Source organism: Eleutherodactylus coqui, chromosome 10 (assembly GCF_035609145.1).
Source record: "Eleutherodactylus coqui strain aEleCoq1 chromosome 10, aEleCoq1.hap1, whole genome shotgun sequence".
Lineage (NCBI taxonomy): Eukaryota > Metazoa > Chordata > Amphibia > Anura > Eleutherodactylidae > Eleutherodactylus > Eleutherodactylus coqui.
This window is the reverse complement of record NC_089846.1, coordinates 113,181,980-113,207,633: the sequence shown is the minus strand read 5'-3', so window position 1 is coordinate 113,207,633 and position 25,654 is coordinate 113,181,980. Positions and strand designations below refer to the sequence as shown.

The 25,654-nt window shown below is 44.2% G+C and overlaps 1 protein-coding gene across 4 annotated transcripts in view; it reads right to left on the bottom strand.

Annotated features, from left to right (window-relative positions):
* The window catches only part of PAK3 (p21 (RAC1) activated kinase 3), a 188,313-nt gene that overhangs the window by 63,319 nt on the left and 99,340 nt on the right, over nt 1–25,654 (bottom strand). For all 4 annotated transcript variants that reach the window (XM_066581726.1, XM_066581728.1, XM_066581725.1 and 1 more), the window contains exons 2-3: nt 10,176–10,372; nt 3,288–3,388 (exon numbers count right to left, since the gene is read on the bottom strand). In XM_066581726.1, the coding sequence (XP_066437823.1) occupies nt 3,288–3,388; nt 10,176–10,350 (276 nt within the window). In that variant the 5' untranslated portion in view covers nt 10,351–10,372. The remainder of the gene's footprint in view (nt 1–3,287; nt 3,389–10,175; nt 10,373–25,654) is intronic.

Below are 25,654 nucleotides of genomic sequence, written 5' to 3'. Positions count from 1 at the left end.
CTGTAGAGGAGCTCAAAGGAAAAGCTTGGTTGGGAATAATAGGCAATAGAGGGAAAAGAAAGACATGAATAAATATTTAAATCTGGACCATCTCCAGCTTAAAAAGAGGAGGTGGTAGGTCAACGAAGAAAATAAGTTAATCGAGGAGGGACAAAAGGCTTTCGTTCCAGAAGACAGACTTCAAGTCCGTGTGGACTTAAATAGAAGTTTCAATTTTTACATACAATGGCGCATGCAAGTGGCAACATGGCAGCCTATGGGAGATAACTACAGCATATTATGCATATAAAACCCATGCGGGTAATACACTGTGACCAGTCGCTCAATGTGAGCCCTGCCTAAATGTGAGGGGGATATCCTCAGCAAATAGACTTAATTAATATTCTGTCTTTCCTCCAATTATAACAGCGATTTTTATTTGGGTTATTTCGAATAGGTGAGCTAAAGGTTCTACTGCGTGAACGAAAAGGGCCGGGAGGATGGGGAAGCCTTGCCTGAGGACATTTCGAAATTCAACGGGTCAACAATCAGAGGAAGAGAGGTTTAAGTGGGCTAAAAAGGGTGGAGTATAGAGAGTGGAGGGCCACTACAAAATCTCTTTGGTTGCATGCCTTCCTTAGGATCGCAAAGAGAAAGTCCCAAGAAGGATGTCAAATGTGTTTTCAATATCAAGAGCCAGTGCCGAAATTGGGGTCTTATGAAAATTAGAGATATGAATCAAATCAAGGTTTTTTTTAGCGTTCTCTGTGGCTTGTCTGAATGGAATAAGACCTACTTGATCTTTATGACCAAGAAAAGGAAGGTAGCCATTAGGACGGGTGGCTAAGATACTCATGAGAATCTTATAACCCAATTTTAATAGTGAGATCAGACAATAACTTTTAGAGGAGAATATCATCCTTATTGGGTTTTAGGATGACCAGCATATGGGCTTGTAGAAACTTATCTACAAGCCCAAGATCTTATTTTAGTTCACTAAAAGCAAAGCATCAAGATTTTTGACCGTTTCCTCACAATATTAAATTTTCAAAAGGGGCGTTTCCAAACTTCTGGAGGGTACTACATTTTATAAATACACACACACCGTATATATAGCTTGTATTAACATGCTGAGGTGTCTGTGTGGGCTCCGTTAATGACCGCAGTCATGAGATAGCTGCTTTGAAGCCTCTGTCCCAACGTCCAGAGAGAAGTCCTCAATCACCCAGACTTCTTCCAGAATATTTGTGATAGTATTGTATGCAACCTGAACCCCAATTTAGAAGTATTTTTGGGAATCTGATTAAAGCACTTACTTAAAAGAGCCATTTTCTGATGAAAGCGGTGATTTAATATTACATACGACTATCAAATGAGATATGTCCACGTTCAATCGGGTATAATGTCTGTGTTAATCCAGAGGAAGGCCAGATAAATCTTGGAGGAGATAAAAACATATTTTGGATTTCCTCGCTTACAATTTCAATGAAACCTTGGATTTTCCATGAGATAATTAATTCCTACACCTAACGACATTACTTACGCTCTTTGGTGCTCATGCATTTTCCTATATAGTAAACATGAAAAAAAAATCAAGTACGTGCTATATCTATGGCAACCAACATAGCAAATCTCCACAACTGGAAACTAATGATTTTTATTCCTATGTTGCTAAAAACGATGAAACAGTTTATGATTACACATATGGATGCCTTAAGAGCAGCCGTCACCGAAGGACAAGCGATAATAAAAGGTTTCCTAATTGATAGATTAGACATTTGCCTCTGCTACATCTGTGTGTATAGATCTCCTCTAGTCCCATTTAGTGCATCACAAGAACTCTGCGGGTTTACTTGAAGTCCTATGGAGTAGTACATAGCAGTCTGTATCCAGTTAGGCCTCCTTCACACGGCCGACAAAGTCGCGCGATTTTGTAGTGTTGCTACAATGCTACAAATCGCATATATGAGAATCCCATGTTTTCCTATGGGTTCCTTCACACATGAGATGTTTTGTAGCATGCTACAAAACGATACACAAACCTCGCAGGTCCGGCGATATGCCCGCGACATGCTAGGTTTTGTAGCCCATGTTTCCCTATGGAGCCTTGCTCTTTGTTGCATCGCATGAAAACGCGGTTTGCATGCGATGCGATGCAACTTTGACAGTAGGAAATGCTACTGTCAAAGCTATAATCTAAGCCCTAACTGCCGGAAAAAAAAAAAAAAAAAAACACATACCATCGCCTCTCCCGCGCTGTCAGCCTGGCTGCATCTTCTCCCCGGGGTCCCAGCACTGATCTTCTTCTTCTCTTTTGGCCAGGGATTCAAAAATCCCCGCCTCCTGGAAGCGCTGGCTGTGATTGACTGACACTTAGCCAATCACAGCAAGTGCTCGATGAATGGCAGTGATTGAACCAATCACAGCCCTTCTTCGAGCACTGGCTGTGATTGGCTAAGTGTCAGCCAATCACAGCCAGTGCTTCCAGCAGCCGGGGATTTTTCAATCCCCGGCCAGAAGATGAATAAGAAGATCAGTGCCGGACCTGGGGAGAAGATGCACCGGCGCCCCCAAGACAGCGCGGAAGAGGTGATGTATACTTTTTTTTTTCTTCTCCTTTAGTTACAGATTTTCTCGCAGCGATGCGGTGTCGCCCGTGTGAAAGAGGCCTTATGTTGCATGTATATAAACTACCCATGTACCTGTGCACTCTACATGCCAACTACAGGGAAGAGAACACCATTACAATTAGCTAATTTTTAGACTTTGCTACTATCTTGCTTTAATCAAGCCAATACCTTCTACAAGGCAAGCATTCAAAAGGCAAGATAGTTGCAAGATGGTACAAAAAAAAAAATCGTATTTAATGTAGTTCTATGGTTTCAGAACACTACATAAAACCAACCCAATGATCAATGAATCAGTCTGAAATCATTTTTCATATCTTGTTAACTTACATTTTCTTTAGCAGTAAAAAAAATGCAGTCCTGAAGACGTTTTTGGCCGTTCTACTCCAAGCTGAACACGATACATAAGACTGCTCATAAAATGGGAGGACAACATTTTCATATGGGAGCTATAATCCGTGAGAAGCGCAAAAGCAGCTAAATCCACATGATAAATCCTTACCAAGTCTACTGCTTGCAATAAACCTGTCACCTCAGTCAACAGCTACATTATTTAGGCAGTTTATGGAAAATACTACAATGCATTGTAGATTTCCCCCGAACTCTAGCTGAAGATAGCGCATCAAGTGCGAGTCTCTACGGGTCTCTCCGACTGACAGAGTGTATATCAACGGTACTTACAGTGAATTCTCCCGTCACAGCGTCAAAGCCAACATGGATGGTGTGCTCAAAGTCTGAGGGGAGGGAGATCTCCGGGCGCTCCTTCTCTTTCTTTTTGCTGGCTGGGGACAAAATTAATAAAAAAATACATATTAATATAAAGAACAATTGTAATACAAACCCGATTTCTTCACCAAAGTTTATGAAAGACAATAACCAACCTATCAGCAACTTATTCTAATGAAAATGTACGCTGTGCAGTAATGGTTATCAGAGCTTCCCGTACTGCTTGTTCACAAGTCTTCATAGGAAGTCATAAGGGACTCTGCGTGATACCTGTTTAAAGGGAACCAGTCACCATTTTTAGACCTATTAATCCCTTCTTAAGAACCAAGCACTGTAAATTTACGGCGCTTGGTCCTGGGTGTTAATCATGCTTGATAGCAGAAATATGGCGCTCGATTAAACCCCCTGCTTTTGAAATCAAGCAGGAGCAGGTTGGATTGTCCGCTGTTAGTCACAGCTGAAAACCCAGAGGAGAAGGGAGAAGCAGTTTTTAACCATTTCTATCGTCTCCTTTTTGGGGTACATAGCGCTCAATGAGCACAATGTACTAAAGAAAGTGAAACTTCCACTATGCGTCCCAGCGATCATGTGACCGCCTAGTGTCTCCTGTTACAGCAGAGTTGCAGGGTCCTAGAACACCCTGATCAGCTCTGCCAATGACTATTGTCACTATAGGGGGATGTTTTCTTCTGTAACTGATGCTCCTATGGATGTCCTAGCTACAGTGCAAAAGTGTGCAATAAAAAAAAAAAGACCATGTGAATGTCGCACAGGGGTCATATATGACGTCATGGGGGAAAATAGATAGTAAAAAAAAATTGTTACAGGAATAAGTAAAAAAAAAATACAGAATAAAATAAAAATATATACACAAAGGAAATTACCCAAAGCCCTGTAATCCGAAACCATACAGATTATATATCAAAACATTCGAGACAAAAATGAGGAACCCATTCCCCTATTTTATTTTAGCGTAAATATACTAATTTTTTTTAAAAATAAATTATAAATGCTAAGAAAATCATTTTTTTTAGCTCTTTACCCCCAATAAAACAAAAAAAAAAAAACAGGAAAAAAAGTCAGTGAAAAACATATATAAAAGATAGCCCTATAAGTCATGGGAAAAAATGCAGCAAGAATAATTTTGGTAGCTAAAAGAAAAAAAAATATAGGGCAGTAAAACCACCACATGGGTAAAACCCCTAAAAAGTGTATGGTCTTTAAGGTGTAAAGCAGCCTGGTCCTTAAGGGGTTAAATCCTCAATACCGTTCACTAGGTGATAGAATGGGCATTTACACAGCTAATTTGCTAACCATGCAGGTCTGAGCATACCTGTAAAATAAGAGGCTTAATAAATGGTTCCCATGCCACATGCAAATGATGGGTGATCGTTCCTGAGGGTGTGGCAGTCAGTGGTGTTCTGTCCTGGCTATCTAGGGAGGCCTACACACCTCCCCAAACACCTCCCCACTCTACTAGTGATGCTCGTGATTCTCGCCGCTGTGGTCTACATTTTGCATATGTGTCGTGAGCAATGTAATTGGTACATGCTCAGTTCATCTGTCTACAGTCATTAAATCCGCTGCGCATGCGCGGATCACGTTGCTTGCGGCACTTGCACAGGATTTAAACTGCAGCGCTGATGGCGTGCACAGAGTGGTGCGGTGCTTAGGGAGGCATGCAGGCATCCTAAGATGGTCAGGATTGCCCACTGCTGATAGTCTAGTCTAGCATGCCCACCAAACCGATCACCCATCATTTGCATGCAGTGCAAGAACACTTAACCTCTTATTTTACAGATATGATCAGACCTTCATGGTTAGCAAACCAACTATGTAAATGCCCATTAGATCACCCATTATACAGTATAGAGTGTTTAATAGGTGTAAATAGGGTAACAAGTTCCCTTCAACCCTTTCCAATCCAATTTGTATCCTGGTTTTCCTAGGGGGCTTATTTTTTTTCCTGCTGTTATACAACGGCGCTATATGCTGGCTAAAGCCAGTACTGCATGAGGTGACACGTTGGATAGGCTGGCAATATACACAGCAGAGAAGTTGGCAATATACAGTAAGAGAACCCCGACGGACGTCTTCCAACATCAGAGCTGTACAGCCTTAAATCATAATGTCTTCAGAGGTCAGACGGTGGATTGGAAAGGGTTAAAAATCCAAGTAAAGGATAAAATCTATGTTACACCTGAATAATGAACCAAATACAGGAAAGGTCCACAACCTTTATAAGCCATTAAAAAGGTTCAAATAGGGCAGATTGTGATGATCACTGAATATTAAAGAAGCACTCCATCCCAGTATCACCGACGTCTGCTGTGAAGAATCCGCTTCTGTAGCTCATCCCCCACCAGGCCATGTATTCCGCACCTTTCTTCCAACCTCCGGGTCACATAACCAGCACTCTGACAACTCGAAGTCCTGCGCCCGCTCACATCTGACATGTCATGGCTGAAGCAGGAAGACCGAAGGCTAGCAGGGGTGGCAAGGGACTGGCAAAAGTAAGCAATACTCCTTTTTTTAATTTATACCATTGTAAGCAGTCTTCTTTAATTCATTGGATTAGACAATCCCTTTAAACCAGATCCCATTTTGGTTCATGGGTTTGGTACACCTCTCCAGTTTCGGCATGAGTGCTACTATAGCATGTGCAAGTCACAGTTTTCCTTTATAGGATATTTTAGGATCTCACTAGAAGTTAGATGGCACGTTACAGATAGTTTTACTGAAAAGGGTTGTTTATTTTCCATTTTTTCTATTCTCAGTTTCCAGAAACAGTCACTTTCACCCACAGGATATGACTGGTATTGCGGCAGAGCTTCGCTCTTTGGCACAAGGACTACAGTGGTGGGTCACTGACAAAATCAGACTTTTTTTTTCTACTTCTAACATCCCCATAAAGTATTGTGTGTTTTTGCAGTGAGCTCAACTTGCAGGCAGTATCCTAAATCCTGGGAATATAAACTTCACCAGGCTATCCCCCAGTGATCCGTAAACAGCCCCCAGTGTGGTTGGAAAGACAATTCCAAGTATATTTCCGTTGGGTATGGCGAATTCCCTTGGCACGTGCAAGAAGCCTGAAATATAAGCTTTTCTAATGAAAAGCAGCCTAGTAACGTTACACTTAATGGCAGATACCCCAAATTGTTAAAACATGTGGGTATGATTTACAAGATAGCGAGAATTACTCAGAAGGCCGTGTTTCATTGCTTAGTCTGGAGCGATCAATGTTGAAGGCATTTCCTTTCGGAGAGTCTGTTCCACATCATGGTAATTAAAGGTGCCGTCCCGGCCTCTCAATTCAAACAGATTGGGGTTTTTTCCTTGCTGGTTAATTTATACAGTTTTCACAGATCTTCCCTCAGACACATCATAGGTCGGATACAGATATGCCGTACAGGCGGAGAAGGGCTTGTATTATTACACCTTCATAGCTGATCTCTGGTAGATTAACTTCACAACAGCCCCAGCGCTCCAATAAAACTACTGCAAGAACATGACGTAGATGTGTATAGTATACAATACACAACATTACAGCAGGACACCATATTTAACCCTTTCCAATCCACTGTCTGACGCCTAAAGACATTCTGATAGAAGGCTGTGCAGCTTTGATGTCGGAAGACGTCCGGCAGGGTATTCTCACTATAGATTACTGGCCGCTGTGTTGTCGGGGGGCCTCTCCAGCATGTCCCATATTGCAGCACTGGCTCTAGCCAACCGATGGCGCCATTGTATAATGGCAGAAAGAGCGAGCCCCCCTAGGAAACTGAATCAAAAATTGGATTCGAAACGTTGAAGTGGATGTCCTATTAAAACAAGTGATGCTATTTAACCCCTTAGCATCCACCAGTGCGCCTTTTTATGGCTGACACTAATGGGCTTTAAAGCTGCACATCCATCATTTCAAGGCAGTGGCTTCTCTAGCTACTGACAGCCAGGAACAGAAAAACCTTAGATCCTGTCAGTTTAACCCCAATCAATAGCAACTGCAGCATACAAGCAGACGACAGGGGGAGAGGAGTCCGTCCTCTATTAGCACACCGCAGGGCGATCGCAAAGGGCCAATGGGTTCCCATGACAGCTAAAGGCCTTTATAGCTGCCATGTAACTCCGCCTATTAGGCCCCACCTCCTACAGGGTTTACCGGCTGAGGTGACAGACTTAGTAGACTGTACTACATAACGTATACAGTAGCCTGTAGTGTCGGAGACCTGTTTGTCTAAATGGAAGGTATATTTTTTGGTTTTATGTAAATCGAGTATGCGGATTTCAAAAATCAAGACGAAAAAAAATTCTCTAAAAACTGGAAAACCTCCCTATTTACACTTGAAAAACCGAAAAATCATATTTCTATCAATAATTTTCATATTTTATATATTTATTTTGTTTATTTATTTTATGCCCAAAATAAAATGTTTGTTATTTATTAATAATTAAAACCAAAATACATGAAACATCATAACCAGATCAGTTATTTATATATTTCTGTACGTACAGTACAAAAACAACATTACAATCTTTACAGCAGTCATCTACTCATTAGCCGACTCAATTTACTCATATACTGTTTAGGAGAAGGATAGTTAAAGTTTTTTTTGGTATCGAAACATGGCAGTGAATTTTTCAGTTTTTTCCGGTCATTTAGGGAGGTGTTCCGGTTTTCGGAGAATTTTTTTCGTCTTGATTTTTGAAATCAGCATACCCGATTACATAAGACCTGAGATGTGCTTTCCATTCAGACAAAAAAGGTCTCCGACACTACAGGCTGTTATACAGTGTACTATCCTAGGGATCAAACGATCACACCTTCAAGTCCCATTCAGGGACTGAAAAAAAAAATAATGTCAAAAAGGTCAATAAAGTTTAATTTAAAGAGAAAAATCCAGTAAAAAGCAAAAAAAATTTCTCCACAGAAAAGAGTTTTAAACAGAATATTCTTTTTTCGAAAAAGTTAAAAAAAACCCACATAAGTATAACTGCATTCGTAACGACTCAAACGGTGAAAATATTTTGTTAATTATTTTATATGGTGAACCCCTATAAAAATACTTTAAAAAATTAATGCCAGAATTGCTATTTTTCCTCTTAGATTAACATATGCCAAGACGACTGTAGTAAAATGACCAGCTTAAAAAAAATAGAAAAAAAGAAAAATAAACAAACCACCAGATTTTGTGATATTCTGTCCTGAGATGTCTATTCTAGAAAAGTCTGTGTGGCAATCCAGTGGTTGTGATGTGAACTGCAGCCTGTCAAGGGCTTTGCTAGCCCCCGTGATACTGTATTGAATTGTTTTGTGAGAAATTGGGAGTCCTTAACTACGTTTAATGGAAGGGAAGGCCGCTATCACACAGCCCGCTTTATGCTGCAGCAAGTGCGGTACAACGCCTCCATTGATTTCAATGCGGCATTACAGACTAGCGCTTGAAGGCTCTTTTTTCGTGCTTTTTAACGCACCTGATTACCCATTACAATGGGGTCCGTAAAAAAAAATGCTGTGAAATGCAGAGAGTGGTCAAAAACGCTATGTGAACTTGTGTTAAAAACGTTGCGGTTTAGGCAACGCATGTGTGAGAGCGGCCCAAGGGTAGACACGTCTGCAGGATATGCATGGCTCCCATTCTTGCTCTGTATTACATACAATACAAAGCTGTACAATTTAAAGGGGTTGTCCCGCGAAAGCAAGTGGGGTTCAGCACTTCTGTATGGCCATATTAATGCACTTTGTAATGTACATCGTGCATTAAATATGAGCCATACAGAAGTTATTCACTTACCTGTGCCGTTGCTAGCGTCCTCGTCTCCATGGAGCCGTCTAATTTCAGCGTCTAATCGCCCGATTAGACGCGCTTGCGCAGTCCGGTCTTCTCCCTTCTGAATGGGGCCGCTCGTGCCGGAGAGCTGCTCCTCGTAGCTCCGCCCCGTCACGTGTGCCGATTCCAGCCAATCAGGAGGCTGGAACCGGCAATGGAACGCACAGAGCCCACGGTGCACCATGGGAGAAGACCTGCGGTCCGCCGTGGGTGAAGATCCATCTTCGCAAGGTAAGTAAGAAGTCACCGGAGCGCGGGGATTCGGGTAAGTACTATCCGTTTTGTTTTTTTTTAAACCCCTGCATCGGGTTTGTCTCGCGCCGAACGGGGGGGGGGCTATTGAAAAAAAAAAAAAAACGTTTCGGCGCGGGACAACCCCTTTAATGACTCAAGCCTGCCCCAAAGAGAGATACAAGGAAAGGGAGTGTGAAGAAGTTGTTCTCATCACACTGTAGTCAGAATGAAGCCATCAAGGACGTTACGGGCAGAAGGATCACTACTGTTTTTGCCTCCAACAAACTCCTAATTGGATGGCAGCAAACAGGAAATACCGGCCCACAATGCGTATGGGTAGACCTCATGCCATAACTTTTCCCCTTAACCTTAAGTCTAGAGCAGAGGCGTTCTGACAGTAGGGATGCTATGAAACCTAATTTACTGCTTCACTTAGGTAACAGTTTAGCATTGCTCTTCTGTCCATTACATTTGACGAGGTAGTCATTCACAGAGTAGTCGGCCAATAACCTACGCCTCATGACCAATGAGTTTTTTGTTTTTTTTTCACTTCTGTTTCAATCATGTAAGATTGTTCTGCAACACTGATCCACTGTGAGTCACTTCATTTTGGAATTTCCCCAAGGATGTGTCTGTTGTAGTTGCTAACACAAACCACATGAGCCTCCCATCATACAAAACCGAAAGGCCACTTAATCCAATCAAGATCTGAAACGCATACTAGCAAAACCTGTCGCTGCAGACATGACGTGTATTCCAAGGTTATACACTGATACTTTACTTTTATCCCCTCCTCCAGGGAAAATAGAGCGCAGCCTGGCCTTCTTGTTCTTCTCTTCGGGTGCCATGGGTAGTGGTTTGGAGCAGTGATTTAACGCTGAAGAATCACGGTTATTACTGTTCATTCTAAGAGGGGGGGCTGGAGGTTTTTCTTCAATATCCACACTATCGGACATCTTTAGCAGTCCTCACAGCCTCCTGTAAAATAGAAAAAAAACACGAGTGAGTAGAGCGATATAGACAACATGTAGAAATGTCAAGGAGGACGTTTAAGCAAAGATCTGTAAGTCTGATCGGTGGGGATCTGGTCACTGATCTTGCGAAGGAGGGTCCCATGTAACAACCAATGGAGCAGGAGTGCATAAGATTGACTATCACTCCATTTATTCAGTGGCACAAGGGAACCCCGTTCTCATGATTGATGGGGTTCCCAACGGTTGGACCCCCACTTATCAGACACTTATTCCATGTACAGGTTTTAAACCCCATTTATACCTCCTTTAAAATGAAACGTTAGCCTTTTTAGACCCTAGATAAATCATATAACATGTGGCTCCGAAGGCCAAACGGCAATATCCATGACCAAGGTTAGGTGACCAATACACAATCCCACTACAGTCCGACATGCGAGGTGGGAACTAGTGGGAAATCACTGGACTTCATTATTGGATATTCATCAGGTCACATCTTATATAGAAAAAGCTAAATCTTTTGTTTGTATCATCTACAAATCCGCAGTTCTGTTTCGTTTGTAGTGAAATTTTGCATGAGCGTTCCTCAGCACCAGACGATGGATACTGGAATAATGAAAAAACTAAAACTCAATGACTTCACCTGTAATTCTTGTTGCCAAAAGCAGCCAATCACAGCTCAGCTTTATTTCTAATACTGCTGATGGTAAAATGAGAGCTGTGCTGTGATTGGCTGCTATGGGCAACACCGTCTTTTTTTTTCTTTTGGATAGCTTTCATAAGAGTGCGGTGCTGGGCTAATTTTTGTGGCTCACTATGTAAATTCCAAGACTGCTATTCATAAAATCGCCATGCAGCGTACCAGTATATCGCCTAGTATACCATATAACAACACACGGGTAGATCACCTAGTATATAATGAAGTCCGGTCCAATACACAGATGATCTGAGGATACACAACCTACAGAGACTGGACATACACAATGTTTGATGACTTTGCCATTTGCTTTCGAGAACTTTTAAACAAGTAATTAAATGTATTCTCTGTTTTGAAGGCGACTTGAGAAGAACGCGGTCTACAGGATATGCATTTAAAGCAGAGACACAGAGCCCTCTTGTATTACCAACGCCGCTTCCATTCATTAAGGTTACTCTATGTCGTTCCGGTTCGTCACAACTTCTCTATGGAGACTCAAGTCATGTTACTGTGACATTCAGAAGAAAGTCAGAGGTTTTCTAAGACCATACAAGAATACAAGCCTCACTTGGCTGCAACCACCAACATTACAGAGTACTGAATTGTTCCAATGGCTTCATTAGGAATAATGTTGATTTTGGAAACCCAGCTGCCAGGAAGATGCAGAATGCAACAATTCATCGGATCTTCGGCCGTTGCAAACTGCAGAGTAAAATTGTTATATCTATTCCTATGAGATGTCCAAGTTGACAGAAGTCGCTGCTGAGCAGTCGCTGCCCCCTCCTACGGAACACGTGTGACCCTCTGTAAGACACACAAGACGCTCTTATAGGAGAACTACCTGGAGGGAGTAATCTGAAGCCACCAAAAATCCCCCCCCCCCCCCCCCCCCACTAACCGTCATTAAAGTTGGGCAGCTTTAATACTACATTTTGCTGCATGCAATGGGAAATCTTTCCGTGCTTATGTCCAAATTAATAATAAGCCCCATTTCCCTGACACCTCCATAAGGCCAGTAGGCATCGGGGTAGCCATTTTTCAGATATATGGGATACCAAAGTAAAAAACTAAAGTATACCATGAAGAATACTAAAAATTTTCGTTTTTTATTACATGCCAGCCTATAGGCAACGGAGGGCACTGTGTGCCTGTACTGCGACATACCGGTATATAGGAGGCATATGCTGGCAGAAATCTTCCCACTATCTACCTTCAACGGATGCAGTGGAGTGTGAAAGTGCCCTAAAGTTGCTTTTAAATGGTTCAAGCCAGCGAAATGAACGATAAGCGATCGGTCTAAACGCGAGCCGACAGCAAGCGCAACTTGCTCGATACGCTCGTTCGCTTATCGTTCAGGCCCTCTTATTCGCTTCTACAGGGACTGAAGGATTTGCGTTTAGACAGGCAGATACATCGTTGGCGAGTTTTAACAGGCTACATGAGAATGAATGAGCTAGCGGGGACGTCACGCGATGATTGGCTCGTCTACAAGGAACCGAAGTGGTGAGATTTTGAGGATGTGATGGCATGTCACTTTGTAAATCCTGGAGGTCAGATTGCCAAGACCCCCATCTGATTCTGGGTACTGGTGTATCTTGACGCCGCCAGGAAGTACTGGTGGAGACAAGATTGACAGGGGGTTGAAGCTCCCCGTTGCTGATTGGCCAGCGGCAGTCTCCTTTTCCTCAGGCTCGCAGGTCCTGGCCGTCAGTGTGAAGAGAATTAGGGCCAGGAATCAGCGTCGGCGGTGACAGCTGCAGCAGATAGAGGAGACAGGGGAGCAATAGCAGACACCGGCTTCACTCCCGGCAGCTGTCCTCTGCCACCTCCACTCCCCGCTGTCACTCTCCCCTTTACTGGGCCGGCTCCTGGCGGCTGTCCTCTCCCACCTGCGCTTCCCGCTGTCACTGTGCCCGTCTCCCCTGTAGTGGGCCTGCTCGTGCCAGCTGTCTTCTCCCACTTCTGGTCCCCACTGGCACTCTCCCCTTTAGTGGGGCCACTCCTGCCGGCTGTCCTCTCCCACCAGCCATTCCCTTAGAAGCCCAGCTGTCAATCTCCCAGTGTGCTACCGCTGGCATACGCAGGTGGTGGCTGAGGAGGGAGCGCAACACAGGGAGGCTTCTGAGAAGGAGAGTAGCTGGGCTCCGCTGCATCAGCACTCCCCTGTCACACCAGCAGACTCTGTATTGATTTTGGGCTGCCCTCCAGGGTTAGGGTTTGGGTTACTTTTCCTGGCAGGCTTACATTATTAGCTGTACAAACTTCCCTGGAAGACTGTACAACTAATAATGTAAGCCTAACTGGAAAAATTACCCGAACCCCAACCCTGGAGGGCAGCCAAAACTCAATACAGACGCTGCTAGGACCTTTTGCTATACAGCCATGGGGAACTAGGGACGTGACAGGAGCATTCTTGCATCCAAACCCTGTGAAACCCCTAGCTTCCGGTGGTGACAAGATACACCAGTACCCTGATTCTCCCTGTATAGCGAGAAACCCGACACCCACTGCGCAGGAAACTACAACACAGCCCTGTTTACCTAAACAGCTGTACAGGACTGGTGCGAGCCCCAGAGAACCAGATCTCCTCAGTATTTGCCATAACATTCAAAAAATGGGCATAGTACATTACAAGTTAAAAAAGCTATATAATTTCTCTTCTCACAGACTCCTCCTTGAGCCAACACCAGCCATACTTTGAAAGTTTACTTTTAAATTCACATACAATTAGACTTGGGGCCAGATGTAGTTCTCTATCAAGAATAAATCCCCATGCTCCAGCTACTTTTGTACATGTACAAAAAATCTGTGACCAGGTTCATGTTGCCCGCACCGCAGGGGCAGACAGGTGTGCCTATTGCCCCTGTCTATCTGTTACTTTGAAACATTGCGAAATTTCAGAGGAAAAAAAAAACACTTTGAAGCTTGATAGAGGTCAGAGCTCCAAGTAACAGAGGAGGGCCATGTCGGCTTCTCCTTTCCCGGATCATGAAGACTGGACAGATCTCTCCTCTTTTGTATATAGGGGGAAAGCTGTCAGACTACATGCTGTGAGCAGGGAGAAGTCAGCATGGCCACTTTCGTGACTCACAGCACCATTCCGGGGTCAAACTGCAAAATATTTTTTTTTCCAACATTTCAGACCACCACATACACGGGGCAATAGGCACACCTGTTCCGAGTTCTTGCTGCCCATGGTTTAGCCAACATGAACCTAGTGGCATATTTTCCTTAGCGACATGAATTGATTTCCACAGGTAGTTTTCCATGAAAGACCAACTTCACATGGGGAGTATTTTGCATCGGTGTTTGCAAGCAAAAAAAAAAAACAGCAATAGTGGCGCCTACACAAAGGAGAGCAGAATTGGGGGGGGGGTAAAAAATTACATATTGCCCGTGTTTTGAATCCGCCCCTGGTTTTGGCTTGCAAAAATCGGAAGCGGCTCCTTATACAAGAAACTAGTCCACGATAAAAAAATCAGGCTGCTTGCCTCAAAAACATTTTTTATATGAAATCAAAGGTACGGCAAAGCATGGCAAATTTATGAAAACTATTAATTTTTTTTTAATCACATTTAAAAACTTGCAGAAAACCCCTCATCCAGTTAACTAGCGTTTGTTAAAATTGCTCAATAGTGAAGGTAACAAACGTGTTACAAAAATACATAAACCAGTCACCCATAATATTAAATTGTTACAATGCTATCATTTGGCCATGAAAGCAACCTACCATGTTTCCCTGAAAATAAGGCATCCCCTGAAAATAAGGCACCCCCCGATAGTAAGGCATAGTAAAGTGTGCAGGCAAGTCAAGAGGCCTGTCCCCTGCTGCCATCCTCGTTGTCTCCTACCTCCAGATGTGTAGGTAGATCTGCAGACAGTCTGCAGTTATCCTGTCCCTGCTGTGCTGTATGAGTGTGCTGTTGTGAGCTCCCCTTGCTGGCTGGAAAAGTCCATACTGTACATTCTGTTCCTGCTGTACATGTCTGCTGTGATGAGCTCCCCCTGGTGGCCGGAAGCTGCAATACCATCCCTGCTTACAAGTGGTACAGGACCTTCTGTCTGCAGACACGTTACTTTACAGCCCTTATTTTTTATGGCTCTGTGTGTGAGTCAGGCAACCTGTGTGTGATTCTTAAGGCTGGGTTCTCACAGGGCGTATTTCCAGCGGAAATCTTGCAGTTTGGCCACAGCGATAAACAGCGAGATTTCTGCCGGGAAAGCGCTGCTTCAAAACCCACGGCACTCAGCCGCTTGTTTTGAAGCGACCTGGCTGCACGCTTTTCCTTTTCTGTGGCCGGTGAATCCGCACCACAACACCGGATTCTCCCAGCTTTGCCGTGACAGATTCGTTGTCCCATGTGGACGAGATTCCTGAGAAATTTCGTCCACAAAGCTGGCCAATTGAGGGATTAGTGGCCACAGACGGATTTGCCGCAGCGAAATAAGACACCCCCTGAAAATAAGACGTAGCCCATATTTGGGAGCAAAAATGAATATAAGACGCGTCTTATTTTCGGGGAAACAGGGTAGTAACATGCAGGACTGAGGGGAACTGCAATCCCAAACACGAACCCATTGGCACAATGCAGGCTGCTGTCACTTATGGCCTTCTCTTACTCGGTCAATGATACCGTATAAGGGCTCGCTCACATCTGCATTGATTAGGGCTTTGAGAACAATCCCTAATGGGTGAACCCACACTCTATAGCAAAATCTCGTAGAAGAAATGATGTATTTTCATTTACACGACACGGAACATTTCATCTACATTACAGCGGCTACAAATATATTACATGCGCTGTTCTATTTACACACATTGAATATAAATACTTGTTAATTTTATTTAAAGACTGTATATTTATTAATTTTTAATCTGCTCCAACGACTGCAGACACCGCAGCCCGCGCCGCTCATCTGGCAGCGCACTCCGTGAAACAGCAATCCCATTCTGCAAGCAATAAAAGCGACATGTCCTCGTGTGAACTACAATCCTACCTAGAGGAGTGACGGAGATCTCGGAGGTGGAAGGAACGGGCTGAGGCGCAAGACCAAGAAGAGCGTTCTGCATCTCATTAGAATGGAAGTCATTTATAATACGAAGGCGGCGAGATATCGCCCGCAGCAACCATTCAGGTCACTGTGTCATTTTATTACCCATATTAGATAAAGGACAGCTGGAATGGGATTTAGGCTTCATACCCGCCACTACTTCGAGAAGAGAATCTCAGGCTGAGCATAGCAAATCACGGAGATTTTCAGTTTTCACGCATACATAGGGGCGCAGCTATAGGGGATGCAGGGGTAGCAGTTGCTACCGGGCCCAAAAGTCTTAGGGGGCCCAAAGGCCCCTCCATCACATAAGAAAATATCAGTATTATAAACTCCACATGGTAGGCAGGGGGCCCTGTTACAGATTTTGCATTGGGGCCCAAGAGCTTCTAGTTACGCCTCTGCGCACACACTATGATTCAACGCAACTAATAATTTCAGAAGGGTTGGCGATCCAGGGATTATGCCGATGGCCAGATTGGAGTCAGGAAGGAACTTTTTCTCTTAGGCCGCCTGTCCACGGGTGTTGCGTTTTAACGCAGCGGATTTCCACCGCGGTAGAACGCTACACTCACCGCGATTTTTATACGTGAGCAGAAAATCGCTGCGGATTTCCGCTCTTGTACATCGATGGACATATGTCTTTTTTTGGCCTTCTATACTACATTAACCCTTTCCAATCCACTGCCTGACGGCTAAAGACATTATGATTTAAGGTTGTACAGCTTTGATGTTGAAAGACGTCCGTCGGGGCTCTCTTACTGTATATTGCCGGCCTCTCTGCTGTCGGAGCCTATCCAACGTGTCACCTCATGCAGTACTTGCTTTAGCCAGCAGATAGCGCCGTTGTATAACAGCAAAAAAGAGTAAGCCCCCTAGGAAAACCAGGATACAAATTGGATTGGAAAGGGTTGAAGGCCCTGAGTGAACCCCCAAACTGGTTGGCTTGTTTTGCCCTTTTTTTCTCTTTATCTTACTAGCATAGACATGTACATGTGTCAAGGTTTTGTTATTGTGCTTTGTCTTCTTTTCTTCTTTAAAGTTACATACTTGAAATAAAGTGAACCTTCAAAGGAAACCTGCAGAGAATAGGAATGAATTGCTCCGAGTATACTTTATTGCAGTGATGCACCTTATAAAAGGGGTAATTACTAAGGATCAGACCTGGAGGTTCCCGGGACACTACCAAACTGTCATTTATAGGAAATGGTTTATACTATGATGTGGTCTGTAACGATGGGACCGCAGCTGCCCCATCCGGGGGCAATTAAAGTTTTGTACCCACACAATGTAAGTTGTGGAGGATCAAGACTTTTATCGAAGTCAATTTTTACTTTTTAAGCAAAATGAAAAATGGTCACCGAGGTGTACGTACCCCTTCACGTTTGTTCTGCTTGGCTCTTCAGGGGGCATCTGTCTCAGATGAAAAAGCAAGTGAGTTTAAAGGGGTTGAATGGGAGCGGCAATATAGTAAGAGAACTCTGATGGATGTCCTCCAACATCGGAGCTGTACAGCTTTAAATCATAATGTCTTCAGAGGTCAGACAGTGGATTGGAAAGGGTTAAACCTTGTGAGCCACATTCAGCTTTGACCAGGAACCACGGTCAGGTCAAAATATGTAATGATGTAGAAACACCAATTCACCACATTTTGATCTGCACATAAAGATGTCAATGTGACGTCGGATACACCGATATGACACCGCCGGAATGGTCCTTGTTCTGGGGAGAGGATAGATCTGGAATATTAATACTCTACATCATCAAAAGCAAGCGAATGGATATGGTTATACCTCAGGCCACAAGGGCCATTCCAGGATGAATCACCCAAGGGGTAACACCCGGCCATCTCTGAGGTTTAAAAAAAAAATTGTACGTTACTAGAATATATATAAAAATACTCAATTTGTAGACCCATTGGGTTATGGGAGCAGGAAATACAAGTGGTGAATTTTCCGAAGATCTCCGAGAACCATCATTTTGATAATTCATATCTTGAAAATTATTTGACAGAGGAAAATGAGCAAAGGGTCACTACTATCTTCATAATATTTAAATTCATAACATGTTTTTCCTAATTCCAATACAATTTCAAGTAAAATTGGAACAAAAGTTTTTGGTTTTTTTTTACTATATAAATTATGGTCCATAACTTATTTAGGTGAATACAGAATGCAATAGTAGCGTTTTCCCTGCAGCAGAGATGGCACAGTCTCTAGCTGCTCATGCAGTGCTGATGCATTGAGAGACTGACAGCACAGAATAGTGAACGTGAAAGCGGAAATGTCAGCATCAAGATGGTGCCTGATAAGTACAAGACAGGGGGTTGCACTGCTTGGAAGTGACTGCGAGGAGCGGCCCTTTAAACATATTGTAAAAAATGATTGTAAGCCTAAAATATTTAAGTGAAAAAAATTCCCTCTAATTTCTATTTTTGCTGGTTTATCACATTTACGCCTTTTTAAGCAGGCGAGGGAAAAATCGTTTTATTTTTTCTTAGCACTGTAGGTGTCATACTACTGGGTCAGGAAGGGTATCACTTCTCCTAAGCGAAAGCACCTAGAAGGTGTGTGAGGAGACTGAGGGCTCGGTCACATGAGCGGACATTCGCGCGAAAAACACCCGCACCGCAGGTGCGGACGAAAGTTGTCGTGTGGACGTTTTTCCGCGCGGATCGCAGCTCATCTGACTGAGCCCTTATAAGGCCATCCATGCTCCTCTGGGAAATACGCAAATGGAAGAGAGAACAATGCCTCTACAGCGCCACCTATTGGGAGGTATTATTGCAAGTCAATGTCAGACCTTTTAACAAGCCTAGTAACAATAACTGGGAATATACGCCAAAGTCTTCTCTGGAAGGAAAAAAACATGGGTCAGGGACAAGAAGCAGAGAAAGAGCATGCATGGCCTTATAAGTGTCCTCACAACATACCCTTCCTGGCCCAAATCTATAGGCCTCAGACAAGCCAGGGCAGCAAACCTACTGCAGACTGATGAGGGGAAAATACACTGAAACGGCTGTCTGTACATGGGTATCTTTTCAGTCTAGAGAAGATTCTGGCTTTGCCTTATATTCCCAGGCATTGTTACAAGGCTTGCTAAAAGGTCTGACATAGACTTGCAGGAATGCTGCCTTCCAGTAGGGGGCACAGTAGAGGCATTGCTCCATTCTCATATTCCTGGAACACTAAGCCTAGGAATGGATGATACAAGTAAGTAGGACATTACCAGCGCAGTGTTTGACAGTCTGCAAGACATGTATGACAGAAACCCAACAGGGAATATGGGGGTTCATTTTTTGCCGACAGGTTCCATATTCAGCTGTTGACTGACAGATTATGCCTGCGCTTCAATGTCATCCTGCAGACTAACGGGTGGGGAGGCAACACGGCAGCAACAGTTGAATCATTCCGGCCCGCCCCAACTGCATTCAAAGATTGAGCGGCTCCTGTCTACACCGCCTGTCAGCCGCGTTTCAGTCCTGCTAAAGCCACTCACACACAATGCTTTTTACCATTCGTGGCGCCCCGAATGCCGCACTAACCTTGGTGCAAAGAGTCATTGATTTCAATGGGGCTCCAACGGTGATGGGTGATGAGGTGCTTTTAATGCACCTCATCGCCCATCATTGTGATAAGTGTGCTTTAAAAAACTGTCAAACCCTGTGACATGTTTGAAAACTACAAAATCGTGGTAAAATGCAGCGGTTTTACGTGGCGGTTTCTGAATGCACGCCTAAAAACCAAGCGACTGCAACAAGTGAACGATTTGTTGCTTAGTGCACCATTGATGGACGCTTCTACACGGTACAATTATTGCCCAAATTCACCGTTTCCAGCAATAATTCAGCTGATAATCCCCCCTTGTAAAGGTTCAGTCAGCAGTTTAGACCCAGCTCAGAGGTTCCACCAAGAAGGAACCTTGGAGGGAACCATAGGCTGCAATTAGTAAAAAGGACACCAAGCTGTAGTCATTTTGGCCTGAGAGAATAGAATTAGTCAACTATCTTACAGCACTAAGAAATACATGTTCCTTCTTGTACACCAAGCATAGACATGAGCCTCTTATACCTGAGAGCAAGTCCACCCTGGGTGTCCGTATATCTGTCCCATTCCTCTATATGAGAGGACATGGATATGCTATACGAGACAGGATGGTCACAGACCTCTGCTGATGGTGGTCAGGGTTAATGAGCCATCTCTGCATAGCCCTCAGCAAGGCCAATCATGAGAACAATGTGTAGTCAGAGCAATGTGGGAGAAGTGTAGTCCAGGACCCCGTATGTAGAGTCCGGCGATAGCTGGAGATGGAGCAGAGCCTGTCTGATGGAACTACGTGTGGATGGCATTCTGCGGCTTGTTATGTTGTAGAATACATGCAAGTTGCAAAAGTCAAACTAAAATAAAAAAAATAACCGTAAATAGATTTTTATTCCATAACACAGCAATGCAAAGAAAAAAAAAAAAAGAATGCCCACAAGGTGTCCGGAGGATCCCGCTGTATGTTACATGTGGTTTTCCTGGCAGTCAGAGGGCAAGCTGTAGGCGGTCCTGTGACAATATACAATCTGCAACCTAAATGGAGACTTGATGCGAACGCAGGAACGCCCCAGTTAGGGTTCATGTCCACGACGACCGTGTTTTCACCGCTTGTTGCGCGGCATGAGCAATGTATGAAGCGCTGTCCATACACAATGCATTACGTATGGCTGGCGCTTTCATACGCAATCCCGCTCTTAAACAGAGTTGGGAATTTATTAAAAAAAGGCACACTGCTCATATCTATGTGTGTGTGATACATGGGCATGGGCAGTGCACTCGCTGCCATAGGCTGCCTGTCCATGGGCATTGCGATATCCCGAGGCAGATCTTCACCGCAGGAGCCGCCGCCAGAGAGCAGGAGCCAGCTGACGGATCTCCGCGGTGAGCCAATCTGACAGATTGGCTCACTACAGAGAATCACGGCAATTCGCAGCATGGTGCGATTAGTCAGCCGCAACCGCTCGTGGACAGGGGGGGGGGGGGTTGCGCTTTCCAGAGCAACGCTATGGAAAGCGCTCACTGCGTTCCCCGCGGACGGATTATCACTGTGGGGAACGCAGTGAAAATTCGCCCGTGGACAGGGGCCCATAGTCAGTCTCTGCCGGCTCTCTGCTGCCAGAGCCGGTGTTTACAAATATCCGTAAAATTCTGCAGGGTGACCCATAGCGTTTTACCGATACATTTGTGGGCATGAGCCCATAATCTGAACTTAAAGGGGTTGTCCAGGGTTAGAAAAACATGGCTGCTTTCTTCTAAACACAGCACCACCCTTGTCCATGGGCTTTGCTGTTGCAGCTCAACTCCCATTCAGACATAACCCACAGACAAGGGTAGGGCTGTGTGTGGAAGAAAGCAGCCATGTTTTCTACCCTCAGACAACCCCTAAAATTGTCAATGTAATTTATGTTAAACGTAAATAACTAAAAAATAAATAAATAAATAAATGCAATTTCTCTTTATTTGCCAAAAACGATTTTCTGCCTGAAAAAAATTGTTCTTAAGTTCAGGCCACTAGGGGTCTCCCTTCCATCTATATGCTGTCCACTGCCTGTTGTCAATTGATGCCTGTCTCTAGTGACAGACAGATCACAGGAAGTGGAGGTCTGGGCTTAGTTAGCATTAGGGTAATGCATATAGACCGTTCAGCAGCGGGTGTCAGATCAGGGCAAGACTCCTATTGGTCAAATGCAGGAGGCAACTAAGGGGAAGGAAGTGGCGGTATGCACAGCACTAGAAGAAAATAACGGTATATGCCCCAAATCACATTAGCACACAAGCAGTAAGCCCATGTATTTATGACATGACCGCTACGCTTGAACCAGGCTGACTTGCTCTATTTCTGGACAGACACAAATAAAATTGTATTATTTATTAATAATGTAATTTCACATTTTAGCCGCAGTACCATAAACCAGGGCCAACTACTCTGTATTCATACACTCACTAGTCAGTCGTGTGTACATCCATAGTACACCCCTCCATGGCTAGACCAGCCCGGCGGGGCTCGGCATTTCCTTCTATCAGTAGTGAAAGTTACCGTCTGCATCATATCCCCGACGGAGAACGTTCCTACACTGCAAACTCCAGCATGTGCACCCGCAGTTCATACGACAACCCCTTGAGGGGGTTGTACAAGATTAGAAAGAAACATGACTTTATGCAAGAAAACAAATAGAAAAGTCATAAAATTAGGTGCGAGGGCCTCTTGTACAAAAATGTTGTGACTTTTCTGCCCTCTGTGCTGGCCTTCCCACTTTTATGAGAAGTGAGTGAGGCTCGTCAAGCAGGGGGCATGGCGGCCCAGACCAACAGAAGTATCATTTATCTAATCGGCAGAAGCGTCGCTTTAATGAACCAGGACAGCCACATCATTCTCAATAGTTTCCTGTATCATCCAATAGAGACATTAGAGACAGGAAAGCGGTCCGTGTGCAGCTCAGAGGTCACACAGTCATTAATAAATCTGCTTTACCTCTGGGGTAGACCGGACTCACTACACTAGGCGCATCTTCACACTTATTTTGCAGTTAAGATATTTCATTCATGTCTACAGAACACAATAGGAAGAGCCCAATAACAGATCAGTCCGGAGCCAATTTGTATGGAATTCTCCAATATGCAGTTTACACGGCTGCAAACGGAAGCCATAGTAAGATATACTAGGACTAGTTCACCGTGTAGATGAGGTCACACGTGCAGCGCCTGAAATCAGCGGCTGTCGCATCCGTCAAATGCCAGCCAATCAGACTCCGTTATCTGCCTCTATGTAGAAACCATGAGATTCCATAAGGCACAAGAAAACTGCACCAAAACTACTACAGCGGTCAGAAGCAGGAAGGTGGTTCTTCCCATGCAGTTATTTTGAGGTGATGGCGTTTTGTCCAACATAGTAAAGGTAAAGTTCCCTGGTGCGAGTACCGAGTCATGACCGACTCCTAGGGTGATGTTTTCTTGGCAGACTGTTTTTGCGGGCTAGTTTGCCATTGTCTCCCCCGGTCATCTTTTACCCCCCAGCAAGTTGGGTACTCATTTTACCGACCTTGAGCGGGCTACCTGAACCATGCGGGGATTGAACCTGCACCCTCCAGGTCGTGAGCGAGGGCTTAGGACTGCATTCCTGTTGCCTTAACACACTGTGCCACACGGGGCTCATTTTGTCCAACATGATTGTACTGTAAACATGTATATAGGAGTCTCATACTGCCTTTATATGAAAATATCCGCAGTGCTTTCTTCTTCTTTGTATCTATCTGACTAAGAGGCTTTCCGCCCACATCCTGATTATAGGGCATAACAGGATGGTGATAGGAGGTTCCTGTTGAGATCATCCTTATCAGGGCGGTTGACCCAGTTTTGGATTGGAAGGATTATGTGATAGGGTCCGGACAGGGCAAGTCAAGTCTGGCCTCCTCTCTGTCTCTTTTTTTTAATGCATTTTTCGTCATGGGATATTTTAATAAAATTCTAATAAAAGGTTAAGTTTTAAGCGGTCATTGTTCTCCCAAAACATAATACACAGGGTGCATCAAGTAGTCAGAGAGGGGGTGTGACCATCTTTGCTTGTCCAGGACTAGACGGTCGCTTTAATGTTATTCAGCTCAGAATTCCAGGTGAAATCCTTGTCCAACCAACTGCAATATACAAATGTCATATAGTCCACTGGGCAGTATATACAAATGTCATATAGTCCACTGGGCAGTATATACAAATGTCATATAGTCCACTGGGCAGTATATACAAATGTCATATAGTCCACTGGGCAGTATATACACCATGTTGAAAAAAGTATTGGGACACACACGGGTGATGAAATTCAATTCTATTCAAATTTTTGAAACCGGTGTTGGGCCACCTTTGTTCTCAATGACTGTAGTGACCCTCCTACGCATGCTTTTGACCAGGTTCTGACAAATTTATGGTGGGATTTGCCTCTATGTCTTGAGAAGAGCTTCAGAAAGTGATGATGGGCATGATGGGAGTGTTCTAGCTCATCCCAAAGATGCTCGATGGGATTGTGAGCCGGACTTTGGGATAGCCAATAAAGTTTGCGGACGTTCTGCTCCTCAAAGCAAGCTTCATACTGTGTGCTGTATGACATGGTGCTCGGTCATGTTGGTAGAGTCACAAAGCTATACCAGAGTATTACTGCAAGATAGGTAATGCCACATGTCCTGAATGTCTTTGTACCCATTGGTGCTGAGGGTATAACCAATGGCCCTAGTCCTTGCTAACAACCCCCCCCCCCCCCCACACACACACACACCATAGCAGAACCTCCTCCAAATGTTACTGTTGGGACAAAGCAGTTGCATAGAAACCGTTCTCAAGGCAAACGCCATACCCAAGTGCGGCCATCTGAAAGGAAGCCTGTGTACTGGGATTCATCTGTCCACAACACTTGCTTCCATTCATTTACAGTCCAAGAAGGACGCTCCAAGCACCAACGCAGGCGCCTCTGTGCACTCACTGCTGTGATGTTGGGATTGCGTGGAGCCGCTCATCCATGGTAACCGTTTAATGGGATCTAATATTTCTCCTTTCCGGGCAGTTACAGCAGGAGCCTGGCTGTCAGTAGTCAGCCGAGCTACCTCCTTAAAAGAAAAGAAAAGTGTACAGGTTTAAAGCCCATTAGCCCATAAATTGGCATATTGGTGGTCCCTAAATGGGTAGAATTATATGAACATAGTGAATACCTGTATATTGCCCAGGGAAGAATATGGCATTTGTATATTGCAGTTGTTTGGTAACAGAATATATTTACGGATGATGCTGTACCCCATGTAGAGATTCTGCATAAACATTAAGAACATGCATCTCTACGGCCGCTCTCACATGGGCGGACTGTCATTGCGCGTACAATTTTTCTGCACAACACACTGTGCCAATAGTTCATTCATTTGTACTGGGCCCCTCACAGTAGCGGGGTTTTGTGTGTGTATTACTCTTGCAAAAAAACTAAATCGCAACATGTTTTATCTTGGCCTGTATTATGCGCGTATCATTGCGTACTTGCTGTGTGCCGATGCTCTAGAGATTGGCGCGCGGCACACCGGCACTTCTGGTCGTGCGAGCTCGGCCTTAATAAATCAGGTGCACTTTTAGCTTCCCATGCACCACAAACTAAAATCTAAGCCAGTTTTGAGCAGGTGTCAAGTCCCACTAGAATCTACAACAAGTTCTTGCCACTTTTGAAAAGTGGTGAGAAAAGCTAGGATTTATAATAATAAACTTTATTTGTATAGCGCCAACGTATTCCGCAGCGCTTACATAGACGGGGGAATACAGAAAGACAAAAGTACAAACATTACAGAACCACGGTTACACAGTAATCAGTTGATGGAAACAATAGGGGTGCGGGTCCTGCTCCAACGAGCTTACATACTGCAAGTAATGGGGTGATACAGAGGGTAAAGGGGCTGGAGATGTGCACGGTATGGCGAGGTGGAAGAGTGAGGGATGCTATACACACAGACAATGGTCAGACATTTGGCCGTGTGAT